This window comes from Pithys albifrons, chromosome 9 (assembly GCF_047495875.1).
Source record: "Pithys albifrons albifrons isolate INPA30051 chromosome 9, PitAlb_v1, whole genome shotgun sequence".
In the NCBI taxonomy this organism is placed as follows: Eukaryota; Metazoa; Chordata; class Aves; order Passeriformes; family Thamnophilidae; genus Pithys; species Pithys albifrons.
The window spans coordinates 19,355,065-19,380,740 of NC_092466.1; the positions used below are offsets into that span (position 1 = coordinate 19,355,065).

The following is a 25,676-nucleotide window of genomic DNA, read 5'->3' on the forward strand; positions in this document are numbered from 1 at the left end:
TGCAATTAAAGCTCAGTACTTCTGGTCCTTTCTTGCTAAATTACAGAAAATAAATCAATTAATCTTGTCCTCATCAGGCTCACAAACAGAGGATAGGATTACAGTTATCATGGCTGTTTTACAAAGCATCCAAGTGTTATAGTCAATTACTAGAGCTGGGTGAGTCTCCAGTTCACCAGCCCTGTTCTATTCAGAGAGGAACAAAGTGCCTAACATCTCCAAGTCTACTACTGCTACTAAATCTAACATGATGAATCAGAGACAAGGTGCACTGCTACCCTGTGCAAACAGTAAGCCACCCATCCTGTGACCAGATGACTTTACACATAATCAACTATGCATTAGGGAACAAGTCGTTTCGTTTTATTTCATAAGAGGAAAAATAGTTCCATTAATCACCAAGTCATCATTAAGCTAAGGCAGATATGTTTTCCTTAGTATATTAAAGAGCAGTTTATCCTAGTCCTTCACATACACTCTCCACACTGAGGGTTGTTTGCAGGCTCTTTTGAATCACAAAATTCTTATTGCCATGTGGATTTTTCTTGTTGCTTTGCCAAAATTCATTTAGCATTTCAACAGACTGAGTTCCAGGAGTTAAGTGTTGCATGGAAGCTTTGTGCCTCAACCCACTAGGAGGCTAATGCACAGTGCCAACTGCTCCTAAGGAACATGGATGGATTCCTGGCACTGCCAGTTGGTTGGGGAATAGCAGACTTAATGAGAAAATCCTCCATATTTCAGTGCATCATAAATGCACCCACACACAGGAATGGGTTTCAAAGGATAAGCCTAAAGTATGGTGTACATGTGATGAGACTTCCACACTGTATTTATCCACTAAACTCAGGAAGTACAGAAGCAGGTCTACTTCTGTAGCAGCTATTTATATGTATGCATGTGCACATACACAAGTCCTTCAACAGATGATACTACTGAAAAGATTAATTCCTGAGAGAACAGACAACTTGTCCCCTAATAGCAAAAACACACAATGAGAATCAAGGCATGTTTGTTCTTTAATTCTATCTTTGAGAATAACTTTTGTGACTTCAGGAAAAATCACTCAACCATTTGAGGGCTCAGTTTCCATCCTGTTACAGCAGAGGCATTAACTTTTACATCTAGTGAGAGGTGAAGGTCAGACTTTGGGCCTTCACTTGTTCTTACCATTTTCCAATTTCTATTTAAAATGCTGAAATGCTACACGTGTATGCAACTTGGGACTTTATTATATACTATCTCAACGTATTTGTCCAAAAGCCTCATGCACTGGTGTTTTCTTGAATCATGTTTTCTTGAATCATGGCTTTTATTTAAGAAAAATGTGCCCTTTAACTGATGAAAGAATTCTGTAAACATTAGTGTATGCTTAGAGATCAGAGGACAGAATACAAAGAAACACCTTTCTCCTGACCCCCAAAACAATCAGTTTTCCTAAACTGACTTATATTTAAAGGTAACAAGATTACTTCTGAAGTTTTTTAGTGCCTCCAGTATAAGCTGCTCTGCAGCAGAAAGCATGAATAGAACACAGGCACAATCAAACCGTAATGGGGCTAGCAAAGATGAGAACAACAAGAAATGAATAGTTACAGACTTCAGCAGAGTTAGCAAGCTATACCTTCACTTAGAAGAAACATTTAAGTCAATCTTGTATAGGTTTCTAGGACCTCCTCTGATTTTCTGCTTTTTACTTTTCAGTTTCAATTTCTGCTTCAGGCTTTTGAATCAAACAATCCATATAAAGTAACTTAATTCAAACAATTTCTTTCTGAAATTATTATAAATAAAATACTGCATCACAAAGAAGACAGGAGAAAACACATTTGAAACAAGAAATATAAAAAATATTTGTCTATGTGTTCTGAAAAAAAAAAGTCTGTTTCAGTGGCTAACACTTGGTTCTAGGGTTTATCTGCAACCAAATACAACTCCTCTTTCATCCACATTAACACTGTTTGACTCATTTGGCATCATCTCTGTTAGGTGAAAATAAAACTCTGCAACCAGCAGCTCTTGAAAGATGAGACTTTGATGCCAAGGGCTGTAAGCATGAAATTCCACTTGCTGAAATCCTATATCCAAACTTAAACCTGGACCAGACACAATCTCTAGTTTGAAAGGCAAAAGCATATTTAAAAAATATGCAGGAGAAGTAACAGACAACATCTCTGCATATGATGTGTAATTCAATGAAGGGACTTCATTACCACAGAACACCACTGAGTTTAAAAACACAGAGAAACTCTCTCTGAAGAGTTACCCACAAAAAAAGTCTGTAAGGGGTAATATCTTTTGTATTGCAGGTTTTAAGATGAAACTGATATAAGTCAAGAAAGACAATGTTGCTACGATAGATTATGTACTGTGCACTGTGCTGTTATACACCATCTCCTGTAGCAACCTGTTAGGGCTTTTTATGGGACAGACTGGGTGGCAAGGGGCTTGTGAATCTGATTGAGCCTAAAAGTTCATATGCACCTTCATACAACATTTCTATTCCAATTCTGTGTTAAACAGTTATCTTCAATGAACGTGGAAATTATTCCAACACCTTTCAGAAAGTTTGGTTATTTGTATCACATATTATGAAATAGTTCTGTATTTCATGTTTTCATGCATTTCTCATCTTAATAGACCTATTGAATTATTTTTTTACGATCTTGTAAATAATCTGAAAACTATAAATGAGCAGTGTCTGAGATATCCACATAAGAAGACATAAAATTTTCTTTGTTCAAAGTTAAAGAAACTTTTTTCCAGCTTGCTGCAGCATGTTGTAATTTAGCTTTGAGGCAGTTATTAAACAAGACAATAATATTATAATGGAAATTGTTTAATATACATCATTAATAGTAAAGTGTCTGCTTTCATTGAAGTAAAAAAATGTGTGCTATGAGCAGTTTTGAAATGAATATTTGATTTCAAAGTTCCCTTGTGCATTTAATGACATGCTAATTTACATTTTAATTACTTCCTATGAAATCAAAGCATTTGTTGACAGAAGAACATAATGTCAACTTCACGGTGCACTGTTGGTGGATAGTTAATGAACTTAATTAGATAATTAGTGATGTTAATTATCTTTCTATTATGAAGATAAACATGTTACATAAATGATGCATTTTTCAAAGAAATATCATTAAATGTTTGCTTGTTTTAATGCAGTTAACTTGAAAAACTGATAGAAGACTGATAAAAGAGTGATTGGTAAAAATTGTGAGCATATTTCAAGTATTTCTACCTTCTTCATTTTACTTACCATACACAGTTAAGTGGATCTTGACCCTCTTTCATCCAAAATTAGCAGCCAATTTCTTGTTTAGCAAACTAAGGCTTTTGTTCAACTCTGCTTTTCTTTTCACTGCTTTGCATACTTTTCCCCCTTAAACAACCATTCTCTGATGCAATTGTTTGAAAACCCAGGCTCATCTGCATCAGCCTTGATTTTACAGTCAGTTATTGAAAGATGCTATAACAATTGAGGAAGGAAGTAGCTACGATTTAATGGCACTGGTCCACTACTTAGCTCTGGGTTCAGCTGCTGGTGCAGTGTTGCCATTGTGTGTTATAATGGCAAAGGCTCTGTAAAATCACTGTCAACTTGAGATAAAGCTTCTTTCTTACAGAAGTCAAAGCGTTCTGACACAGCATTTTGAGCTAACACTGATTTTATATCCTAGGGACAAGTCTTCTGTGCCCTGACAAGAGCCTTGTTATAAATCATCACCCTTCCACTTCAACATCAAACACTTTTGCCTGAAAAGCATTCTTTAAAACTATGCAACAAATTACAGATTTTTGTAAAGACATCTCACCCCAGAATTTTAAACAGGTCATTTCTCCCTCTTCTCCAAAACCTGTAAACATGACTGCAAAAGCATCAAGCAAACCACATCCAGGAGCAAATGGAACTCTGATGTTCTTCCCTGAGATGGAATCAAGTGGAGTGAGAGCCCTGCCTTAGATAAGGCTAATTCTTTACCTGTGATGCAGCTATTATTTGTTCTAGGTAAGTGTGGGGATTGAGACTGCAAGTGGTTTTGATCTGGATGAAATATGGTCTCCCAGAACAGCTGTAGCAGCAAGAGATGATAAAGACTGTGAGAAAACTAGTGAAATAGCTAGAACAACAGATAAGAAAGAAGCTCAGAAATGAGCAAGCTGTGAGAATGGGAATGTGTGCTGACAATTTCTCATGAAACTAAATTTACATCTGGAGAGAATGTAATATCCAATTAAAAGTTGTAGCAGAGTATACAGACACTGTCATGGACCAATGAAAAGTGACCATGAGAGGGATTTAGAATATATAGAGAGTAACTTGTAGATTGAAGTATCCTTCTTCTTCTTCTTCTTCTCCTTCTTCTTCTTCTTCTTTCTTTTTGAGTGTGTTAATTTTAGATTAATAAAATTAGTTTTATGGGTGACACCTGTGGCCCTGTGCCCTTTGTCTGCTACAACAATGACAGGTAAGTAAGCCTAGCACTGTACAACACACATCAGAAATCTGTAAGTGTCGATGTAGAGGTTTACATATCCAGTACAGAAGGAATTTAGGCCCATAGTTCAAACTCCCACTGAAACCAATGGAAATGTTATGTTCAAAGAATTTTCAAAACATAATGCAGTACTGCAGGTCAATCACTATACACTAGATATACTAGCCACATTTATCTTAAGGATGAGTGTTACGTGTGAAACGATTTTTAAAGATGTTTTACTGGCTGTGCAATTTAAAAATATTGTTATTCTTGATGTAACACACAAATACTTTTCTGTAACAATAACACTTTCAATTGCTGGGCTAAGAGAAGCATGGGGAATACACACATAGCAAAACTAAAAAAACCCCAAAACAAACCAAAAACAAGCTGTCCATCAAACTACTAAAATAATCCTTAAGAGTTCAAAGCCTGCATTCTCCCCTCACTGAAATGGGAGGAATTCTCTCACAGACAGACAAAACCAACACAAAGGAGGCCAGTTTTATCTATAGCTGTCAACACAAGTGTATGCTTGCTGACAAAAATCCAACTGTAAAGTTTTTGGTTTTGCAATTACAATTTAAGAAATTTTCTTTCTGAAGACTGGGATTAACAAAACTGTTCTATTTCATTCTTTCAAGTTTTATGGGACTCTGGCATAGAGGAATGTAGTAAATGAACCAATAGAAGATGACTGGCACAATCAGGCCTCCTGTAAAACTGAGTAGGCTCTGCATTTCTTGTAAAGAATAACAGCTATATCTACAGCTTTGAGGCAGTGTGTTTTACAGGAGTTAGAAGTATGCTGCTTGCAACCTTGCTCAGGCACTCTTTCTAAAGAACTTCAGGACACTGCATGGTAGAAGCTGTTGACTAATTGAAACGCAGTTGTTAACGGTGGTCCTTTGCTGCTCTTGCAGCTTGTTGAAGATATCAAAACCAATCAGTCATTGCTAAGCTAAAAATTAAATTGCTAAGCTAAAAATTAAATTCCTAGATTTTGATGGCAAAACTAGGGGGAAAGGGAACTGGCGAAGAAGGGAGGAGACAGAACCAGAGATCAAAAGGCTGACTTTGAAACAGAAAGTCAGAGATTTGGAAACCTTTGGCATTGTATTCAGTCTTACAGACCCTCCTACTGGGAAATTTACCCAAGTTTACCTGTAAGAATCAAAAAATATGACTTTGCATAGTGCTTCTCTTGTTCCTGCATGGCTACACAGATTTCCAAGAAAGTACAAAGTAGCAATTACCAGAGTAGATCATTGCCATGCTATTACCAGAAATGTGATTACACTCTCCTTTCTAGATGATCATGCCTCCCAGAGCATGTGAGCAAAGCGTGAATTCAGAAATAGGCAGAAAACACAGCTGCATTTGATTGCTAATTCTGACGTTTGCCACCAAATAGCAGGAAATTGGCTTTGCTCATGACTGAGAACATGACTGAAAGTACAGCAGAAACATGGGACCTGATTCTTTGCTGGAGTGAATAGTTTGAATTTTGCTGTTTTTTCCAGATTGAGGACTGGTCTCAAAACACTCTTGCTATCTTGTAAATAACAACAGGAAAGAAATTGATAGTTTTAGGAGCAGTGCTTTGTTGCTTGGGGTTTGTTTGCTTGTTTGCTTTAATCTGCAGCAAATGCTACTACGGCTTCAACTTCTTAGTTTATTTTTCATTTGATAAAGGAATCATATTAATAGTCCAGTAACCAAACCATTTTTTCTTTCTGGAATCTTGGCTGTATTTCTGCACTTTCCTGAGTAAGTTTTGCTCAGTTAGGAATCGCCATGCTTAGCTCTCTGTAAATGCAAATATTTTTATTTTACTATGGGATTTAAAGCCTTTGTTTCTCACTACATAGTTCATACTGTTGTTTTTCTCAAGTTTCAACTAGGTTCCTATTGTTGTAGGACATAAGTTCCTAACTAGCAGTAGTGAAGACAGAGGCCAGTATCTACAGATCACTTTCCCAAGTGACTACAGAAGCCACCTGAGACACAGAAAATTATACAAAATTGCATTACAGCACTTTTTAAAGTGACTAACAAAGTGGTCAAAAATATGAATTAGAAGCACAAATACCATTTACTTTTAATTTAACTTCTAATGTAACTTTTTTTATTGTAAGTGTATGAAGGAAGAGGGCTGTTCAGAAGCAAATAAATGTTCTTCCTCGTAGATTTCCCCTCTCTAAAAAGCACATCAAACTCTGAAAAACAGGCTAGAGGGAGAAAGTGGGAGGGGGAGAATGGAGAACATTTGGAGCTGTAGGTTCATATCTCAAGGAGAAGAATAATTTATCAGAGCTATGGAGCTGTCAGTCCTTGACATGATAAGGAATAACACCAAGTGAGTAATGTTTCCTCCAAACCCAGCTTCTTTAATTACAAGCCGCTTCCTTGCAGAAGAGAAACAGAAGATGTAGAAACACCAATTTCATGCACTTGTGCCTGAATAATGTCTCCGTGCTGCCTTTTCCAGATGGCAACCTTTTCACTGGAGGAACTAATGATGTGGGCATATTTAGGGAAAAACCAATAACGGAGTCTTTAACCTTCAACAGCAAAAAGCATGTTGTACAAAATGTTCCTTGGGATACATTTACAAATATCAATTACATTGCTCACTGAGGTGTAATCAGCTATAATAATCAAAATTAATTTTAAAAAATAATTAAACAGACCCCAGGGCAAATAGTCGACGCTTCTGTAGTATGACATCACAGTATACATATGTACCTGGGAAGAACTTGCTCTCTCTGTAAGCAGCAAAGTGATTTTAAGGAATGAGAAGGATGCTGTGGCGTGCTGAGAAAATGCTTGTAGCTCAGTAAGGAACTATTAGCCACATTAGGTGGGTATCATAGTATTCCTGGTCAGCACACCTGGAAGTGAACCAGGCATCACTGGGTATAAGGCTGTAATCTGCCGTAGCTTTAGCTAGAGGGTTAAGGTTCCCTAAAATGATGCTCTAACAGGCACACTGTCTCCTCAGCAGGAGAAAAAAAAGACATTAATATGTTGAGCACTGCAATACAAGCTTGGTTTAAAGCTCTAAATATTCTGTCAATGCACTGCTGCCCTACCCTGTAGCTAGTTATGCTAGTCCCAACACATTTACATGTAACATCAATCTGGTGCTTTTTATTTCTCTTTTTGTCAAATACCCAGGAAAAAAACCCATGGAAACGGCCTTTTCCCTCAGGAAAGAAGGAGCTCACACATGGAAAAGATATTTCAGCTGCAATGTTGACAGTAATATGCATATATTCCAAACCCATCCGTGGATTATGTAACACTTGTTTCCTTATTCCTAGGGGCTAAAGTAAAATTTGGACCTTTAATATTTCATATAGATTAGAAAATGAAAGGACAGCTATGATAATACCTGATCCTTTCTACTAATTCAGTATGCAGGGCAAGGCTTATGTAAGTGATATAAGTCAGAAGCACCAGCAAAGCTGGCATCTCCTCACCTTGCTCTGCCCCAAGCAGAGCTCTGTAAGCACAAACATATGTGGGCTGATTAGGATTTTCCTTTCAAGTACAATAATTGAGCCTTATGTAAAAAGTATGCATTATTCCATTATATGTTAAGGCTGCCAAGAGAAGTTCTTCAGGTCACTATTTCTTTGTGATTATTTCTAGCAGCCTAGAAAAGGATCCTCAACTGCAATAGGTGTCTACTTAACAATGGAACATGTCAATCAACAGGCAAACTCAGAAGCCTCCCAAATCCAGAAAAATTCTCCAGGGACATACAAAAGGCAGACCGGTGACCAAGCCAGAAAAGACAAAGAGCAAAATTTACCTCTGATTTGCATATTATTTCCTTTGTGTTTCGACCAGGAATGGACCTGATAGCTGAAGAGATGCTTTCACTCCAGGAATTGTGCTTGCTTTTTGACAGGCCTGGTCCTGGTTTATTTTGGAGAAGCTTCTTTTCAGATGCTGTAGGCGAGAACAGACAAAAAAAGCTTTTAAGACTTGAAGCTGAGCCTGTCAGAAGATAGAGGGATTGTATCCCCATTACACTAGGCAGAACAACATGGCAGTGCCTCACTCCAGATGGATTGTTCTTCTATTTATATGAGAATTGAATTAACACATAGTTCTCAAGTTTTTATTTAAAAGCCTCACAGAGGTCTGCCATAGATCAGTTTCATTACACAAATGTGAACTTTGGTATCACTGCAGCACCACACATATTTCAATGTCCTTCTTCACCCAGATATCCTCCCTTTTAAATTTTCCTATGGGATGCAATCATCTAAGGAGATTTCTCTTTCTTCCAGCACGGCATGAGCCCTACATCACCAGGTGATTACAGAAGGGCTGGGATATGACACAGAAAGCAATCCCAGTCCTGAATGAGAGAAAGTGACAATCTGCTTTATCTAGCAAGTGATAAAGGGTGTAACCAAGGAACTGTCAGCTTTCCATCAGGCAATCCATTTACTGCAATTTCTTTGCTTATTACAATGAAAGTTCCATAAAAGAACAGAGACCTATCAACTGCTGCCATGCTTTTGTCATGATTTCTTCCCATAAAGGAGTGATCTCTGTTATCTTCATGTCCCATTCTTTGTCATTTCCTTTTACAGAAAGATCCATCTTGTAAGTGTCCTCCAGAGCTTGCCGCCGCTGAGAAATGAGCTGCTTCCAGATGATTTCTATTGTTCTCAGAATCTCTTGGTGGACTAGGAAATGAAAGAAACTACAAATGGAGTATCATTTTTTCTGTGTCACAAGTCAAGCAACAAATAAAGCAAAACCATCTAATTTGGAGCAGCACTGGTGCAGAGTGACTGCTGGAGTCAGTGAAGTTGCTCCTTTTTGTCTACTGCCTCCACAGGTTCTAAACCAGATTATTTAGACAGAGAGAAAACAGAGGGTCATTTCTTTTACAAAATTTCAACTCCCTGAAAGAAACAAGTAGGAGCAACAGATGATTCTACCTGGTTTCTGCCTTTGAAAACTATCTCATCAGAATTTTGATGATCTTATTACCATATATAGAATGCAAAAGCACATAAAAGACATTAGTTGATGTTGCCAAACATGATTAGAGTTGACAGTGCTAAGGTAACCAAGTTGTGAAACAACATGGCACAGCAGGATAATACTGCAAAAGGAAGTGCTGAGATGCTCAGCTGTATTTCCTTGCAAATCAGACTCACTTGGTTGCAACATAACAACGTCAATATATAAGAGAATAAAAAAGGGCACTGCTCTGCCATAGGGTTCAGCTGACAAGCCTCACACTGAATCCAATCCCAAATTTTTCCCAGGTGTCTCTTATAAGAGCAAAATGCTTCCTGCTGTGTACAACAGAAAGACACAAGCTCTGTACGGGTCCTGAAAAAAAGAAATAAAGCTACAAATAGTATGTATCTGACCACTGACTGGCCGTAAGAAGCGGGAGAACTCTCCTAACTGATGTCTGTTACTTCTGAGGATGTTGGGTGTCACTTTTGAATAAAAAGGAATGATGCAAACACAAGTGATTGTTTAGCACAACTTTCTCTGTGCTGTGCCTGCAGTGCCTATACCCTGAAGAGGAAATAAGTAGCACTTGCACAAGCTGTTCTGATAACTGCTCAGGCCAGGCACTTCCCTGCTCTGTAAGCCACAGGGAACCTGCACTATAAATTACCATCATCTGGAGTAGGCAGGTTGCCATTTTCCTCTTCACTGGGTGCAAGGAAAATTTGGTGGTAAGAAGCCAGCTTTGGTTTTGCATCCATTCCAAAACCTTCTAAACAGCTGTGACAAATAAATAATAATTAAAAAGGACAGATGAGGAAATCAGACTTAGAACAAATAGAGAACAGTGAAAAAGCTACAGGTGTTTCTTTACATCCATTCCTGCTTTACTCATTTAGTAGATCAGTATTTCCAGGCTCAAGGGCTTACACCAATCACACAATAATGTAGAATTTACAGGAAGTGAGAACTAAACCACTGCTGGTCTGGTTCTCAAAGTCAAGGAGCGGTCATCAAGGTCCTATAGGTCACTCTGCTGTACATGCCTTATCCCTACATTTGTGTCTACCATTCACCTCAATTAGATAAAACACAGGGCTGTATTGATGCAGCCAGTCTACATGCAGCTTTCTGGCAGCTTCCCTGGGCATCTTGTATGTCTCGTATAACAAAGCTGCCATTTTTATGTCTGATTTTCTTTTAACTATCACAATTCCGATTCCCTGGATTTGCCATGTTTGGCTTTTAGATAACATTAACACTTCTATAATTATTTTTTTAAATAATTCTGTTCTTATTTTATACAAGAAACAGTTTTGGCCTGGAAATTATTATCTGACTGGAATAAGAACAATCAGGAAAAGACCTTGGAAAGTTCAAATAATTTATCATGTGATACTGTACTAATGGATTCAATTCAGACCATCTAAGTGGTACAGAAGGTTTTCATTGAAATGAGAAACATCATTATAGTGAATAAAGCATTTGCCAATATTAGTTTTGTGGGGAAAAAAAGCGAAGTTTCCAAAATAACTCCCCCACTTCCATTAGCAAGAGTATGTCTGGCATATCATCTGTAAGAACAACAGAGTGGGTATGGATGTTCTATTTAGCCCAACCAAGTCAATAGCAAAACTCCCAAATTCAGTACAACCAAGACTTTGCAGCTGAAATCCAAGTAACAATAACAGAAAGATTCACAAGATCCATGTACACTTTTATGTATGTTTTAAATGTACCCACACATGAATAGCTGCTGAATCAGAGAAAACATCTCATTAAATTAGCCCACGCAGATGTCTCAGATAATGGCCACCTGCATGCTTGTGGAGTCATTCTAGCCCACATCCCAGGAAGATTTCTAAATTCCCATTTTCCTGATGGACTTGTGAGGCAGCTCCACTGAAATCAGTTTAAGCTTGTTAGCCCCAGATACTACTCTGAAGTGAGTAGGCTACTGGAAATGCTGGATCCAGCTCAATCTCAGCTTCTAGTCATTACCCCAAATGGATATTACCGCAGTTCTGTAAAATCTCTTCCTCTACACCCACTCCCAGAAATACAGCACAGAGTTGTAAACAAACATTATAACGAGATGATCATTTATACCTGCCCGAGTTCAGTTGGCAAAGGCAGTACATCAGGCAGATGACAAAATTATTATTTGAGTTGTAAGTTGCAAAAATAATGTCCCAGTGCTCCTGCAGGACATTGAGAGTGTTCAGGACATTAAACTGTTCAGGCAGTGATTGTTGTGGTCTGGATAGGCAGTATAGGATGGCTCTGTTTAAACAGTTGTACAGGACACTGAGGAAAACTTCCTTTTGAGAACCTGAGCTTTCTAAGACCTGTGAAAACACAAAATAGCAGAGTACTTGGCTTGCTTAAGGAACCCCCTCCCAAAGGATCCACACCTCCCACTTCATTCAAGCTCCTGCAAATTTATTTCAGCAAAATTACTTTGAACTACCTGTTAGATACAAATTCAATTTTTTTTGTATTTCTGCTGAAGTCCCCAGAATTGTAGAAGAGACTAATTTATTCCTGTTCAGCAACATGTACATACCCAATAGACAGTGGCACAAATGAGGCACAGAAACATCCCTCCTTTATGCTGTACCATCTCTTTCAAAGTATCCTTTAAAGCTGCTATGAGCTCATGAAAGAAACTAGGAATAACAATCACCAAATGGATTACAGCCGTGGTCTTTAGAATTGCCATATCACAACCTCAGTGTGAAACAGCATGTTACAAACAGATGGGAAAAAAATATCATGGGACTCACCCACACTATCTGTTTGGCAATGAAGATCAGGATTTGCTTGGGGTCAGCAGCAAACATTCTGCTGTTTAGCTTCTCAACCAACTTCTGAACAAAATAAGCAATATTCATCATGGATACAGGTGCAGCTGATTCTGAAGCACCATGAGGATCACTGCTTTCTGGAGAGGATACAAAAGGGTTGATTATTCCACAGCAAGTTGAAATGAAAAAAATGTGACATGTAGGGTTGCCAGAGCTGAGAAGGAACAGTCTCATGCCATAATGTCTTAGAGCTGATAGAAACACTTTAGTCAGACTGGATATGACAGCTCCGTCTTAAGGATGGGGGCAATCTCACTAAAATAATGTATTGAAGGACCAGTCCAACTAATGACTCAGAAAGAACAGCAACAACTAAGTTATCTGGGCTGTTTCCAGAAGCACTAAGGATAAACCCAGGTTTCTTTCTAAGTACTCCCTTTTTAATATTCAGAATCTGTTCTAAAAAAGAGATTGTAATATCACAATAATTTATGCAAACTGGTCTACAGCAAGAGAGAACAGACAGTCCAGCCTGCTGAGTTGGACTGTCCTTCTAGCTATTGTTTGCAAACCTTTCTAGCAATAATGCTGTCCTGAGTTTAAGTAGGTGTAGGCCTAAATTTAGGCTTTAGTTTCAAGAGTAGGCCTTAAATTATCAGCTGACTTAAGCTGGGTCAGGCCAGCTGAGAGCTGACTGCCACTGGCCAATGGTATTCCATACCGTATTCTGACATCATCTCAAATACAAAAGCAGGTGTAGGAGGGGCTTAGTTCAGTTCCTCATGGCTGCTCGTCTGAGAAAGACTTATTGTGTTGTTTTCCTGGACCAGGCCCCACTGCCGCTTGCTGCTATGTTATTAGGAAAGTAAAATGTTTAGTCTTAGTCTTATCTCTGTCTGAGTCTGTCCCTTGGGTGATTGAGTTCTCTTGGGTGATTTGTAGCTACAACGGTGGGATTTCGGTTCTATAGGGAGTAGGGAGCTATCATTTGTTATTTCTAATTTTTGTGGGTGTGAGTTATATTACAGTCTTCTTTTAATTTTCTGTATAAATATGTAAACCTGGTTTAAGTCTTGGGGACTTTCCCCCCCTTTTCTCAGTGAAGGGGGGAGGCAGCTTTGTCCTTTGGTTTATATTTGGCATTTTGCTGAAGTATTGAAACCAAAAGAAACACCAAAATGCTAAATATCAGTTGGTTAATGATCTGATTCTCACCACTCACCTCTTGGTCTTGTTTTCCCCTCGTCTTGGCTGGTAGCATGGAAGACATCCATAGCAGACAGCAAAACTTTTGTCTGAAAATGTCTCTTCTGCTCACTGGTGGCATCTTCCGGAGAAGCCTACATAGTGACAGTATCCATATTAATACAGAAGGAAAAGAGACAGGAAATCAGCCTCAAAGTCACTTCCAGCAAGACTGCATGTGTGGACAGCTACTGGACAACAGATGAGATGGCAAAACTTCGTACCCTAGTTGGAAAACCAGGAAATCTTACATAGGACTACACTATCTAGCTGATAACAAACATAGTTGCCCTCTGCACAGTGAACAGAAACAAGTTTTTTGAAAGGGCAAGAATGTAGGTTCACAGGTGGTTCCCAAGATGTCTTGTCCTCAGGGATGTTCAGCTCCATTAGCAGGCTCAGGATTCAGTCACTCAGAAAGCCATACTCTGTTCTAACCGTACCAAACCTTAGGATGCTACTGGATAAACCTTTAGGGTTTGCTCCACAAGGTGATTTAACTCAACAATTGCAATATGTTCATTACTATTTGTATTACTAAACCAAGTCTGCATCAGAACTCACACCTGGGACACTTGGACTATTGACAATTTGGAGCTGAAGTCTAAATTTTTCATTTTCCCTTTCTTCAATCTACTCCAACTCTTTCTATTCCTTTGAGCAGTTGAAATGCATAATCCAGACTCAGCTGCTACAGTTTGTATTAATCTGTACTTAGAGTAGAGAAAGGGTTTTTTTCTTTATTTGAGAACTAAGATTTTGTTATCTCAAAAGTCAGTATACAGGATGATTCATGTGAAATTTTCTCTTCTCAACAAATTCAAGGGCTCCTATAATGACAAGCAGGTACTACTAAGGAAAAGGGATTTTTTTCACACCTTTCTTCAATATTAAACATTGCCTAAAAGATGTTTTTTCTGTTTTCTAGAGGCAGCATTTTTTTAGTTCACGTTAATGCAGTGGAGGGCAGAAAAGTATTTCCTTTCATCACTGTTAGCACTTTTTTTACTAGGTCACTACCAAGAGACATCCTGTCCTTCCACCCCCAGTGCAAGGCAGAGCAGCAAAGCCTGATGATAAGACAAACCTCAAGAAGAAGCTCAAGAGGATGTCCTTGTTTGCTTGCTGGGATGTTGAGAAGACTGTCCATCAGGAGGACTTGCACAAAATCCCATACTTGTTTCTTGGCAGGGTGTGGTAGGAGCAGAAGAGAAGAGGGATCAACACAGCCTTTCCCTTCAGCAATGACTGGACCATCAGGAGTCAAAAGACCTTCAGATCCTCCCTGTGGAAGTAGACAGCAATACATTCTAACTCATAGTCTCTTTTAACTTGATTTTTTTTTCTCCTAGTGACCTATCTCCAATCTGAAGGGCTTGTGCTGGCTCATATACACATACCTTGGGTGGTCCTGAATGAAAAGCAACCATAGCCAAAGTTTTCAAGAAGTCAGGACAGTGCCACATGGGGTCCTGAGTATAACTGTGATAGATCAAGCCCAGAAACTGGATAACATTCCCTGGATAGGCAATTTCCCAGGAGGCTTCTGCATCTGCAAAAGGCTGAACACAAACAGATGTGCATCTGGTCAAGGCAGAATTCCTCTCATTCATATAAGCTGATATTTGTTCCTCTTTAGGTATTCCAAAGCAAACCTGTCGTGGCCATGGAGAAATCAGGCAAGGCACAGACAGCCAAATCCCATCTTGCAGACTGAAGATACACCCAACCAGAAAGGTGACATATCCTCATCATCACGAACAAAAAGTATTTAGTACTGCTCTGGGTAAGATCAGTCTTTGTATTCAAAACTTCTTAAACATGAGCCCATCACATCATCTGCTACATAAGGAGGGCAACAGCTGTTCTGACCCTTTGAAGTTTCTGCTCCCTGTTACGTTCAGTACTGCCTTATGAGGGCAGAGGAGGACTAGGGATTACAGGCAAAGGCTGCCACTGACATCTGTCACACTTGGGCAGTTTATTCTGCCATTCACACTGCCCTGTCCTTGCAACAAAACACTCACCTTGTCCATAGTGACTCTAACCATTTCCAGCAGTAAAACAGCTGCCTCTGCACACAAACCAATTTTGAGGACATTCTCTGCAAGGTGGTGCTGCAAGATCCACTGTAACATAGACTCAAGGTCTTTCTACACAGGAGAGACATTTCATTAAGAGATGAGAATTATGCACAATACATCAAGAACAATACCTCTTTACTTCATATCAGAAAAAAACAACACACTTCACCTTCAGCAGCTCCTCCCTTTTCTATTAAATGTTTAACATTTAATATCTCCATGAACAAGTTTGTTCTGAACACAACTCTTCTTAAATCAAAGTTAACTTAATTTTTAAAATATGAATAACTAATTTTTATTATTACAAAACCCAAGTATGATTAATTTGCTTGAGAATCCTCTCATGAAAAGGGCCTAAATTCCCAAAGTAGTAAAGCAATATCAGCTCCTGGTGCTTGTCTGCTATTTTTTCATACCTTGACTGCTTCAGGTGGTTCAGACTGTGGAGTTGCCAGAAAGAGCTCTGCCACAAGCAAGTAGATCTCAGGGATGTGGACATGATCAGTCACACATCTTTGCAACACAGGAAACCCAAAAATCAAGAAGTAGCCATTGTCAGGCAATGGAGGATGAGTTTTTAAATTATCTTGAAAGGAAAAGAAAAGACAAGTGTCTAAAAATAAATGTCATATCAGAGGAAGGATTACTGACAGAACTTCATTCTCATTGTCTCTGTCCCAGGCCATTCAGTAGTCTGCTAGGCTACAATATCAACAGTTTAAAAAACTTCCTCAGACTAACAGATAACAATTTTCCCCACTATCTTTTTTGTTACAGGAAATTCTGCCTGAATTATTCTTCCTTTCTCCTCCCTTTCTCAGAACCACAGGTCTAATTATCAAAAAGCAAACTGAAAAAATCTTAAAGAAACAGAAGGTTTCAGAGCCCAAGCTGGCATCTGAACACCTCACATATTTATTAACTCATCTGATTTTGTGCAACACAAAAAGGGCTTTCTCCCTACAAGTGCTAAACAGAATTGCTAATTACTGTGCAAGAGAGAAACAATGCTTTCCATCTTCTGCACAGAAATGCTGAAATACCAGGAGAAACTTGACTTAGAAAGTAATTTCAATTCTTGGTCTACTGAGATCAGTGGGAATTCTCCTATCATGTACTTCAGTGATCTTCTATCACTGAGCTGCATCAAGGCAGTGTTTTGGAAACATTAAACCAATACATACCCATTAGAATACTCAACCCTGCAGAGCTGTTTTCCAGCCAGTGCCCAGCCACTATCCCCTCCTTGAATTTGTTCAGCAGCAAACGATTGTGGAGGAAGCACAGCAGTAGCTTGATTCCCAGCACAACTGTGCTGGAGTGCAGGTAGCTCTGTGTAAACAGCAGGAACCAGTCTGGCCCCAGTGCCAAGAATGTCTTCTCTTTTTCCCTAGGACAAACAGGTAAATGAAAATAGATGGACGGAGACATGATAGAAGACAGAAGAAATATTATTTAAAATTATCTCTTATTGATTTAGAAGCTCAAGTTTCTCTAGAAAATATCTGATTAAAGGCACGCCACAACACAGAATCACAAAGATTTAACAACAGACTCATCCACACATCTGAAGTCACTTAATTCCTGCTAAATCCAGCCTTATATTACAGTCAGACTAAAAGGTTCATTAATATGAAGCTCCTTCTGACAGCATGTATCAATAACAGAGGCAAACTACATCACAGAGTAGATCTTTTAACCTATGAAATTCAATATTACCATCTACATTTTCAAGTTCAATTTGTGTTATCTAACAAAAAATGCATAGTTACAGCAGCCAGCACTATGAAATCTTCCTTTCAGTTACAAAAGATAGAACTGTAGTAACTGCATGCTCATGTTTACAATAGAGAGGTGCAAGTAATCCCACATTAGATTGAATTGATTTTCAAAGACAGCTGGGATTTCTTCAACCCATGCAGTGCAGAAGAAATCAGCAGTATCCAAGTTCCTCTTTCACAATATTTTCTGAAAATGTAAAACTTTTTCCAAAATGGTTATCAGATGTGTGATCAGACCACACAGGTGTGTGAATGCCAGATAAATCCCTGATAAAAAAGTAGCTCTGAACCCAGTCTGCTCTTACTTACTATTTTGTTGAGATTCAAATATTTTCAGTGTGTTTGGTCCTGGTCAAGCACCAGCAAGAAGAAAAATCCAGAAGACAGAGACAATTGCCTATACCTTCCTGTTCTACTTACTCAGAGGACAGATGAAGTTTGTCTGAGTGCATTACATCTAACAGCATCTTCAGTAACTGGTTTCGAAGCCAGATTGTCTTTCCAGATGTTTGGCTTAAGGCTACAAATATCAGAAAGTAATAAAGAGTAATGAAGAGACAAAACACATGTTCCATTGCTGTGATGAACAACTTTGTTTGCACCAAATTAGCCCAGTGGAAGTACTTATATTGGGTTTTTTTGTAGAGTAAAAAGATGCAGACATCAAATTTTAGACAGGGGAGTTCCTGCTAACATTACAAACAACCAGTTCTTACATTCTCAGTCTCCTCTCTTTAGAGTTATTTAAAACTCATTCAGACCACATGTTCAACAGGTAGAAATCTCAGGTTAACTAGACAAAGAAATGTAAACAGGCAATCTGACTTGTATTGCCTAGCTGTGATGTCTAGATATAAAAACTACAGTTATCAGCATCTCATTATTATCTATAGTTTAGAGGTGCAATAATCAATTCAGCCTCAACTGAAAGATCACAATGAAAGAGCCAACTGACTGGATGTTCCCCCACATGAACCTGACATAAATACACAGATACTTTCAAAGGTGTGGAGCTCCACAATATTATTTGCTGCAATGGTAAGTATAGCAAAGTGTTCAGGATGTCCAGTGAAATGGTATTCCTCCTAACAGCCCAGTAGGTTAGTTTGGGGGCAATTTCAATTTAATGTCCTTCCTCTCTGTGTATATCTGAAACATGACATTGTGTAGGCTCTGGAAAATGCAGTCACAGTACTGCTGGCCTATTAGCAGAGAAGAGAGCAAAGGGTCACCTCAGTGCAGCCTGCTCCTTTCCATATGAAGTCATTTGAATTGTGGCTCTTACCACAGGAGGCAGAAGCACTATGTTGCATTAGGCTCTGGGGAAGCAGGGAAGTATTGTAGCCATCTATGACAACACAAGCTAGGTAAGGTAGCTCCTTACCTTCACTCAGCATGTCAGCCCCACTATCCAGGAAAATCTGATTTTCATCCACAGAAGAAGGTTTCAAGGTGTAAACAAGGAACAATCCAATCCTTGCAGAGAAAGAAAAAAGCAGTTTTGGTCAGACATTCATTTAATTACTTCAATATTACATGTAAACCTCAATAATCATTAATGATGACAGTTAACAGCAACCACTGGAAATTCTAGTCACTGCAGAAATAGGCATGAAAAGTTCATAAACTAGGAGACAAATTAAAATGTCATATACCTACAAATCTAATTAAAATATATTCTACTACGGAAACATCTTCTGTATCTCTTTTAAAGGTCTTTCACCATGAGGAAAGCAATACTGAGGTAAGCACTCAGTTCACACAAAATATTCTGAACTGTCTGTGGCATTCAGATATCACTGTTATCACCACTTGGTTTCCAAGCACATAGAGGAGAGCAGAGAAATATCAACAGTTACTCAGGGGGGAGGACTGGCAACCTCTTTTTACCTGCAGTTTGCTTGAACACATTACCTGGTCTTAAGGATAGAAACAATAATGTGATATACACACTTAGTGAAAGTGTATGACCTCCTCCTGCATACAAGAAGGGTATTTCTTAAGGGACAGAACAAGAGTTGTACTGCAAGAATGATTCATACAGCAATTCCCATTAGATGTGTCAAAAGTCTGGGAGGAGCAGAAACTTCAGCGCCTTCCTCAGTGCTCAGTGCTGCTTAGAGCCTATTACGATCTCTGCTGTTGTCTTGAAGCTGGGATGATAGGGTCTGTCTCTGCCCACTCATTCAGCACTCTGAGCCTGACAATCAGTCAAAATACTAGGGAATTAAAAAAATCATATTTTAAGAAAAATGCTCATTTGCACTCCTTACAACATAGCAAAGTTGATCTACTAAATCCACTACTTTCACCTGTATGAAAAAGGAATAGGCTAACTCATACAAGCTCAGGGTAGGAAAATACATGCAGGTAATATACATGCAGGAACACATATCCACGAAAGAGTTGACAGGCAGTAAGTTCACTACCAGCTTACTCCACAGTTAATTATCTGAGGTGCTGGTATGCTTCAATAGAGCTAAAGACTCACAGCAGAGACCACAGGTTTGACATGCAACTCTGTCTACATTTTATTAAACAGAGCTTTAGAAACAGACCTGCCATCTGTGCAGCGCATTTGCCTGCAGTTAGGGGGCTGTAAACAGCACTGCGTGGACCTTCTTCAGTTTGTAGGCTATAGGCCAATGCAATTAGACTGTAAATATAAAATGAAGCAGTGTTTATATTCTCTGAAGAACGAACTAGGATTTAAATTCTTTGCTTTGTGAAATCTCAACTAACATAACTGATAGGAACACAAGAACAGAAAGGATTGTTACTGGGATATTAGCCAAACCAACAGGATTAAGAAGGTTGTTCATTGGGGCCAAGTTGTAATAATATAGTGATACTGAAGAACTATTTGTGGCACCAGTGTAAAGGTCATCACCCAACTCACCTTCACACAAATACAAGGTTGTGCTGAATAAGGCATGAAAAAGGTTTTCATCAGGGGATCATGCAGTTTCCAGAGATGTGGAGTTCTATCAAAGATGAGGTGAGGGAAGCTCGACTATCAAGCTCCCTCCCACACTAGAAGGAGTATAGCTAAACTGCAATCTGAGGAACAGCTATAGACTTGAAGGTTACCTGAGAACATCCCTTGTATTAAAGTATCCTTGCAAGAAATGCGAAAGAATAGTGCAGGCCACAGTGATCTTGGAGTTACTGATTTCAGGATCATTGAAAAGAAAAACAATCTTGGAAACCATTTGCACCTGGTAGGCAACTGCAACATTCTGAGGTCCATCTCTGTAGAAAAACACAGGGATTATTAAAAGCTTTTACTGGAAAGAAAAAATTTCCTGAGTTTCAGCTAAAAGGATTCACATTTTGCACTGATACTTTGTAAATTTGGCTTCTAATGTTGCCTCGACGACATTGCAAACACTGTCAGATGAATTGAACGTGTGTCAGAGACAGAGATCAGAAGGCTACTTTGTGTGTTCTACCCTTCTCCTCTGCTCTCTCCCCCAGAAACTGCTTCATTTCAAGGAGTTCAAAGAAAATGTTATTGAATTTTCAAGCAGTGAGTTGGTGGTAATAAATGCTATTCCCGTAAAACTCAGCAAGGGACACCAGACAGCTCTGCATAGAGTTTTCCACTACCAAAAAGCAGGAATCTAGCTTTACTCAGCCCATCTGCCCTGTTATGTCTCTTTAGATCCATTTAACTCTAGTCCAGATGATTAAGGAAGTATATTGTTATAAAAAAGTCTTCCTGTGTTGTGTTTTGGTTTTAAATGCAAATTCAAATACATATTTTTAAAAATTATTTCATATTCAATTCAAAAATTTGGATTTCCCCTCTCCTGCAGACACTTAAACTTTCTTTGCACAGCAGTGGACCAGGTCATCAGTCTGACCCCAAAGTCATGTCAGGGGCTGATCAAATCACTAACTCCAGCCTTGAAAGAGAAACAGAGATATGATGCACTCGCAGACTCCACTGATTCCAACTAGGATTGGACCCTTAGCACCTCACAGTTCCAGCTTAGGGTTACAGACAAGCTTGTCCCACAGGTTTCTGATTCAAACTCTAGTTTGTGTACCTGGAGGACTGCAAGATCTCCACAAGGTGGGAAAGGAGAGCAAGGTCAAGATTTTCTGGTGCTTTCACCCAAAGCTGAAATACAAAGGAAAGCAGAGGGCTTACTGATCTGCTGAGCTGAGAGGACAGTACCTGTGGCAGGGAAACAATTAAAAGTAGTTCAGGGAGGATAATATCATAAACTCTCAGTGTTTCTGCAACACAACCTGCAGGCACTGGGAAATCCCTGCCAGTGTGGGGAGTTGTTGCTCCAGAGCTAGCCCTGAGGAGGTGACCCTCTGGGAGTGTTCCTGCAGAAATGGGAAGATCCCACCTCCCCAGGTGAGCCACAGTCTGGAGAAGCACAACACACAACACCATCCCAAATATTGGATACAGGAGGTGCTATGAACAAACCAAGCCTCATACTATAAAGCCATCTTTAATATAGCCAAACCCACAAAGTAACATCAACAGTTATACCTCAAAGTTGCAGAGAACATACTGGAATGCACTATAATTTTTGATGACTGCAGACTCAAAGCCAAGCTCAGCTGTGCCCACTAGGGAGAACATTAACTGTAAAATCCTGTTGTTTAAGAGCTGTGCCTTCCTCTTCAGTAGATAGGTCAGCAACTGAAAAAAGAAGACTGAATAAGTACCTGCCAAGTATAAATCTATAACACTGTTTTTTTAATTCAAGACAAACATGAAGTTTGCTCAGCTATAGTAGTCATGCATGCATACATTTGCATAAGCATCATGAAGAAAGATTTCAGTCCAGACATAAAATTTCATACAGTAAGTGAAAAGGCAATTTTTTGAAGGAGCTCTGTAGCATTGAACAGGAGCAAAATACATGCCATAGAATGTTGAGTGGAATTTACAAAAAGCAACATACAAATATAACCACAAATAATCATAGTAGGTTTTCTATGCTATTCTTCATGGATGTATTCTTAGTTGCTTGCAAATGGTGTTAATTTAAAAAATGCTAATGTTGACCTCTCCAAATGAAAGACATCTGTGAAACATTGCCAGTTTCTCAACTGAGTCTGCCTCTGATTATCCAATGATTTCCTAATACTGCAAGAAGAATGTTCAGAAAGCCACTACATTTTGAAGAGGTTGGAAGCAATAGACATTAATTTGAAAATATGTAGCAAGACACGTTAGTCGACTGTTAGAAAAAACCCTTCAGACCACCAAATAAAACCAAAAGCACTGCATTGCAATATGATGATTCATCACAAGGAGAGAACACTATTTAGCACAAAGTGAAAAGGAACAGCTCACACACAAATGTAAAGGGTGGCATTCACCTACAAGAAAGGATTGAGCAAGCAATATATAAGTAGGATAAATATATTCATGTGAATCATTACCAACTTATGAATAATTTGCAAATTGGGAAAATGGAAAGTTTGAAATAAATCATTCCTGAAGCTCTAAAGTTAAGAGTCTTGTTTGAAATGGTCTATGTAAAAGAGTCTTTCCTATTCCCTAAGAGTCCTTTGCTTAGTTTGCACAGCATAAACAATACTAAACTGAAACATCATACTTAAGTCTCAATCCATCCAATATTATAGAGTTCACATACAGCAAAAAACTTCAATCTGCACAGATTTCAGGTTTGAAAGACTAATTTGTGGCACAACTTATCAACTTACTTATATCAGCCCAATTCCTAATACGCAGTGAAGACTGAGCCAAAGAAATTCATTGTCAGCCTTACACTTGACAGTCTGTAAAGAGGAATCTTAGGCTGTATGAATGAAGGGAAAGAAGGAAACGTGTTTGAGAAATGGTCTTTTGTGGTGGGGATCATGTGTGCTGGTAAAAGGTGGGTCAGCCACAAATCTGTTGCACTGGCTTATTTAGTTTATTAGATCATGTCTGGTCAAGAAGCATCTGTCCTCACCTTCCCATCAGCAGATAAACTGTTATATAGGATCCCAGAGATTGTAAGCACAGGATACAGAGCACTCTCACATATCCCTCACTCAAAGACCTCATAACTTATGAAATTCCGACCACAAATGCCTATAGCCAGGATATATTTGGTTCATTTACATTGACAGGTTTTGGCATAAAGTTCTCCACAGGAAAGACTATAACTAGAATGAATGAACAATAGTGTTTACCTGGTATCCATGCATGAGTCTCATCAGCTTTTCACTCAATGGGCTACTGTTCAGGATGGAGTTCAGGACTTTGACAGCTGCATACATGGTGTGGTCATCACGGGCCATAGCAATGAGACCAAGCAGAATGGCAGGGCCTCCAATAAAGTTCAGGCTGGTAGCTGCTGGAGAGGACTGGAACACTCTTACCCCTAGGAAATAGCAGTGTTACTCTACCAGAAAATTACATGGACTAAATCTGTTATTAGACAGAGAAAAGCTCCACTTTTAAAAAATTCTAAACATTAAGACATAGTGTATTTACCATATTGGCCCACAGCGACTGACCCAATAGTCCGCAAGGAACCTGAGAGATGTCCAGCAATATTCTTAGCTAGCAATATTGGAGTTGAACTGTCCCGAGAATTAATACCAATCTAAAACAGATAAAAGACATTCTAAGGAAAACCTTGGTAGTACGAGGGAGACAAAAAGCAACAAACAAATGCTCTAATACTTTAGATTATTTTATTACTTTTAGACTATGTTACAAGTCTAAAAGTAATAAAATAGATAGACTTGAGAGATGGGCTGATTCCAATGGGATGAAGTTCAATAAAGCCAAGTGCCAGGTCCTGCGCTTTGGCCACAACAACCCCCTGCAGCGCTACAGGCTGGGCAGAGTGGCTGGAAAGCAGCCAGGCAGAAAGGGACCTGGGGATACTAATTGACAGGAAGCTCAACATGAGCCAACAGTGTGCCCAGGTGGCCAAGAAGGTCAATGGGATCCTGTCCTGTATCAAAAATAGCATGGCCAGCAGGACAAGGGAAGTGATCCTTCTCCTGTACTCTGCGTTGGTGAGGTCACACCTTGAGTATTGTGTTCAGTTCTGGGCCCCTCAGTTCAGAAAGGATATTGAGGTGCTGAAGCGAGTCCAGAGAAGAGCAACAAGGCTGGTGAAGGGACTGGAGCATAAGTCCTATGGAGAGAGGCTGAGGGAACTGGGTTGTTTAGCCTGGAGAAGAGGAGGCTCAGAGGTGACCTCATCACTGTCTAGAACTACCTGAAGGGAAGTTCTAGCCAGGTGGGGGTTGGTCTCTTCTCCCAGGCACACAGCAATAGGACAGGGGGGCACGGGCTCGAGCTCTGCCAGGGGAAACTTAAGTTGGATATCAGAAAAAAATTCTTTACAGAGAGAGTAATCAGACATTGGAATGGGCTGCCCAGAGAGGTGGTGGATTCACCATCCCTGGAGGCTTTTAAAATGAGATTGGCCGTGGCACCGAGTGCCATGATCCAGTAAATGGACTAGAGTTGGACCAAGGGTTGGACTTCATGATCTCAGAGGTCTTTTCCAACCCAATCGATTCTATGATTCTATGATTCTATGATTCTATGATTCTAAGTTGACTGTTAGGACAAACATTCACCCACCTACAATATCCCAAACCCATTACTTTCATGTCTGTAGACCTGGCATTAGCAACAGTGATAGAATAGTATGTGAAAAGTCTTTGTCAAGTCATTGAGAAAACAGACTGACACAAATTATCATAAGACGTAAACACTATGGGTCCTGTTTCTGTTTTAAGAAATGCTTTTAATATTTTGTTCACAGTGTCCTATCTATTCCTCTTTACAGGTGAAAATTAACCCATGAGTAGAATGAAGTTAAGGAATGGGAAGAGAAGCTCAAAAAAAACCACTGGAGGTACACAACTAAGACAAAGTCACAAACTTCGCTCCAGGAAACTGATCAGAGAGAAGAGAAAACTTGTTTGAGATAAGGGAAATTTGGGACCTCCTTGGCAATCAGTCGGCCATCCACTTCATTGTAGCAGCTTTTTATATCTTGGACTGTAGTGAGAGTTGAGCACACAGCATTGATTCCAAAAGAAATCTTCTCTTCTGCCACCAGAGGCGCAGTATTGTGATCACTGTACTGGTTCTCACCTAAAACAAGACAATGAATATCTGAAGGAACTTTGCTTGCTCAATGTGCAAGACAGGGGAGAGACAAAGGAAAAATAACTGGTGGAAACTAAAGGTTAGAAAATAATGTTATTTTGTCTTGCCTGTAATAAAAAAAGCCCTCACCCTTTGCAACACAGTCCATGGCAGCT

At 39.2% G+C, this 25,676-nt stretch overlaps 1 protein-coding gene across 8 annotated transcripts in view; it reads right to left on the bottom strand.

Moving 5' to 3' along the window:
* Positions 1-25,676, bottom strand: part of WDFY4 (WDFY family member 4) — a 128,713-nt gene that overhangs the window by 61,924 nt on the left and 41,113 nt on the right. For all 8 annotated transcript variants that reach the window (XM_071564296.1, XM_071564294.1, XM_071564293.1 and 5 more), the window contains 19 exons: positions 25,355-25,506; positions 23,878-23,989; positions 23,574-23,764; positions 21,913-22,065; positions 21,452-21,525; positions 20,490-20,651; positions 18,784-18,875; positions 17,820-17,919; positions 16,803-17,008; positions 16,035-16,204; positions 15,562-15,687; positions 14,935-15,096; positions 14,622-14,819; positions 13,512-13,629; positions 12,269-12,426; positions 11,592-11,830; positions 10,153-10,262; positions 9,005-9,196; positions 8,308-8,447 (listed from right to left, as the gene is read on the bottom strand). In XM_071564296.1, the coding sequence (XP_071420397.1) occupies positions 8,308-8,447; positions 9,005-9,196; positions 10,153-10,262; positions 11,592-11,830; positions 12,269-12,426; positions 13,512-13,629; positions 14,622-14,819; positions 14,935-15,096; positions 15,562-15,687; positions 16,035-16,204; positions 16,803-17,008; positions 17,820-17,919; positions 18,784-18,875; positions 20,490-20,651; positions 21,452-21,525; positions 21,913-22,065; positions 23,574-23,764; positions 23,878-23,989; positions 25,355-25,506 (2,855 nt within the window). The remainder of the gene's footprint in view (positions 1-8,307; positions 8,448-9,004; positions 9,197-10,152; positions 10,263-11,591; positions 11,831-12,268; positions 12,427-13,511; positions 13,630-14,621; positions 14,820-14,934; positions 15,097-15,561; positions 15,688-16,034; positions 16,205-16,802; positions 17,009-17,819; positions 17,920-18,783; positions 18,876-20,489; positions 20,652-21,451; positions 21,526-21,912; positions 22,066-23,573; positions 23,765-23,877; positions 23,990-25,354; positions 25,507-25,676) is intronic.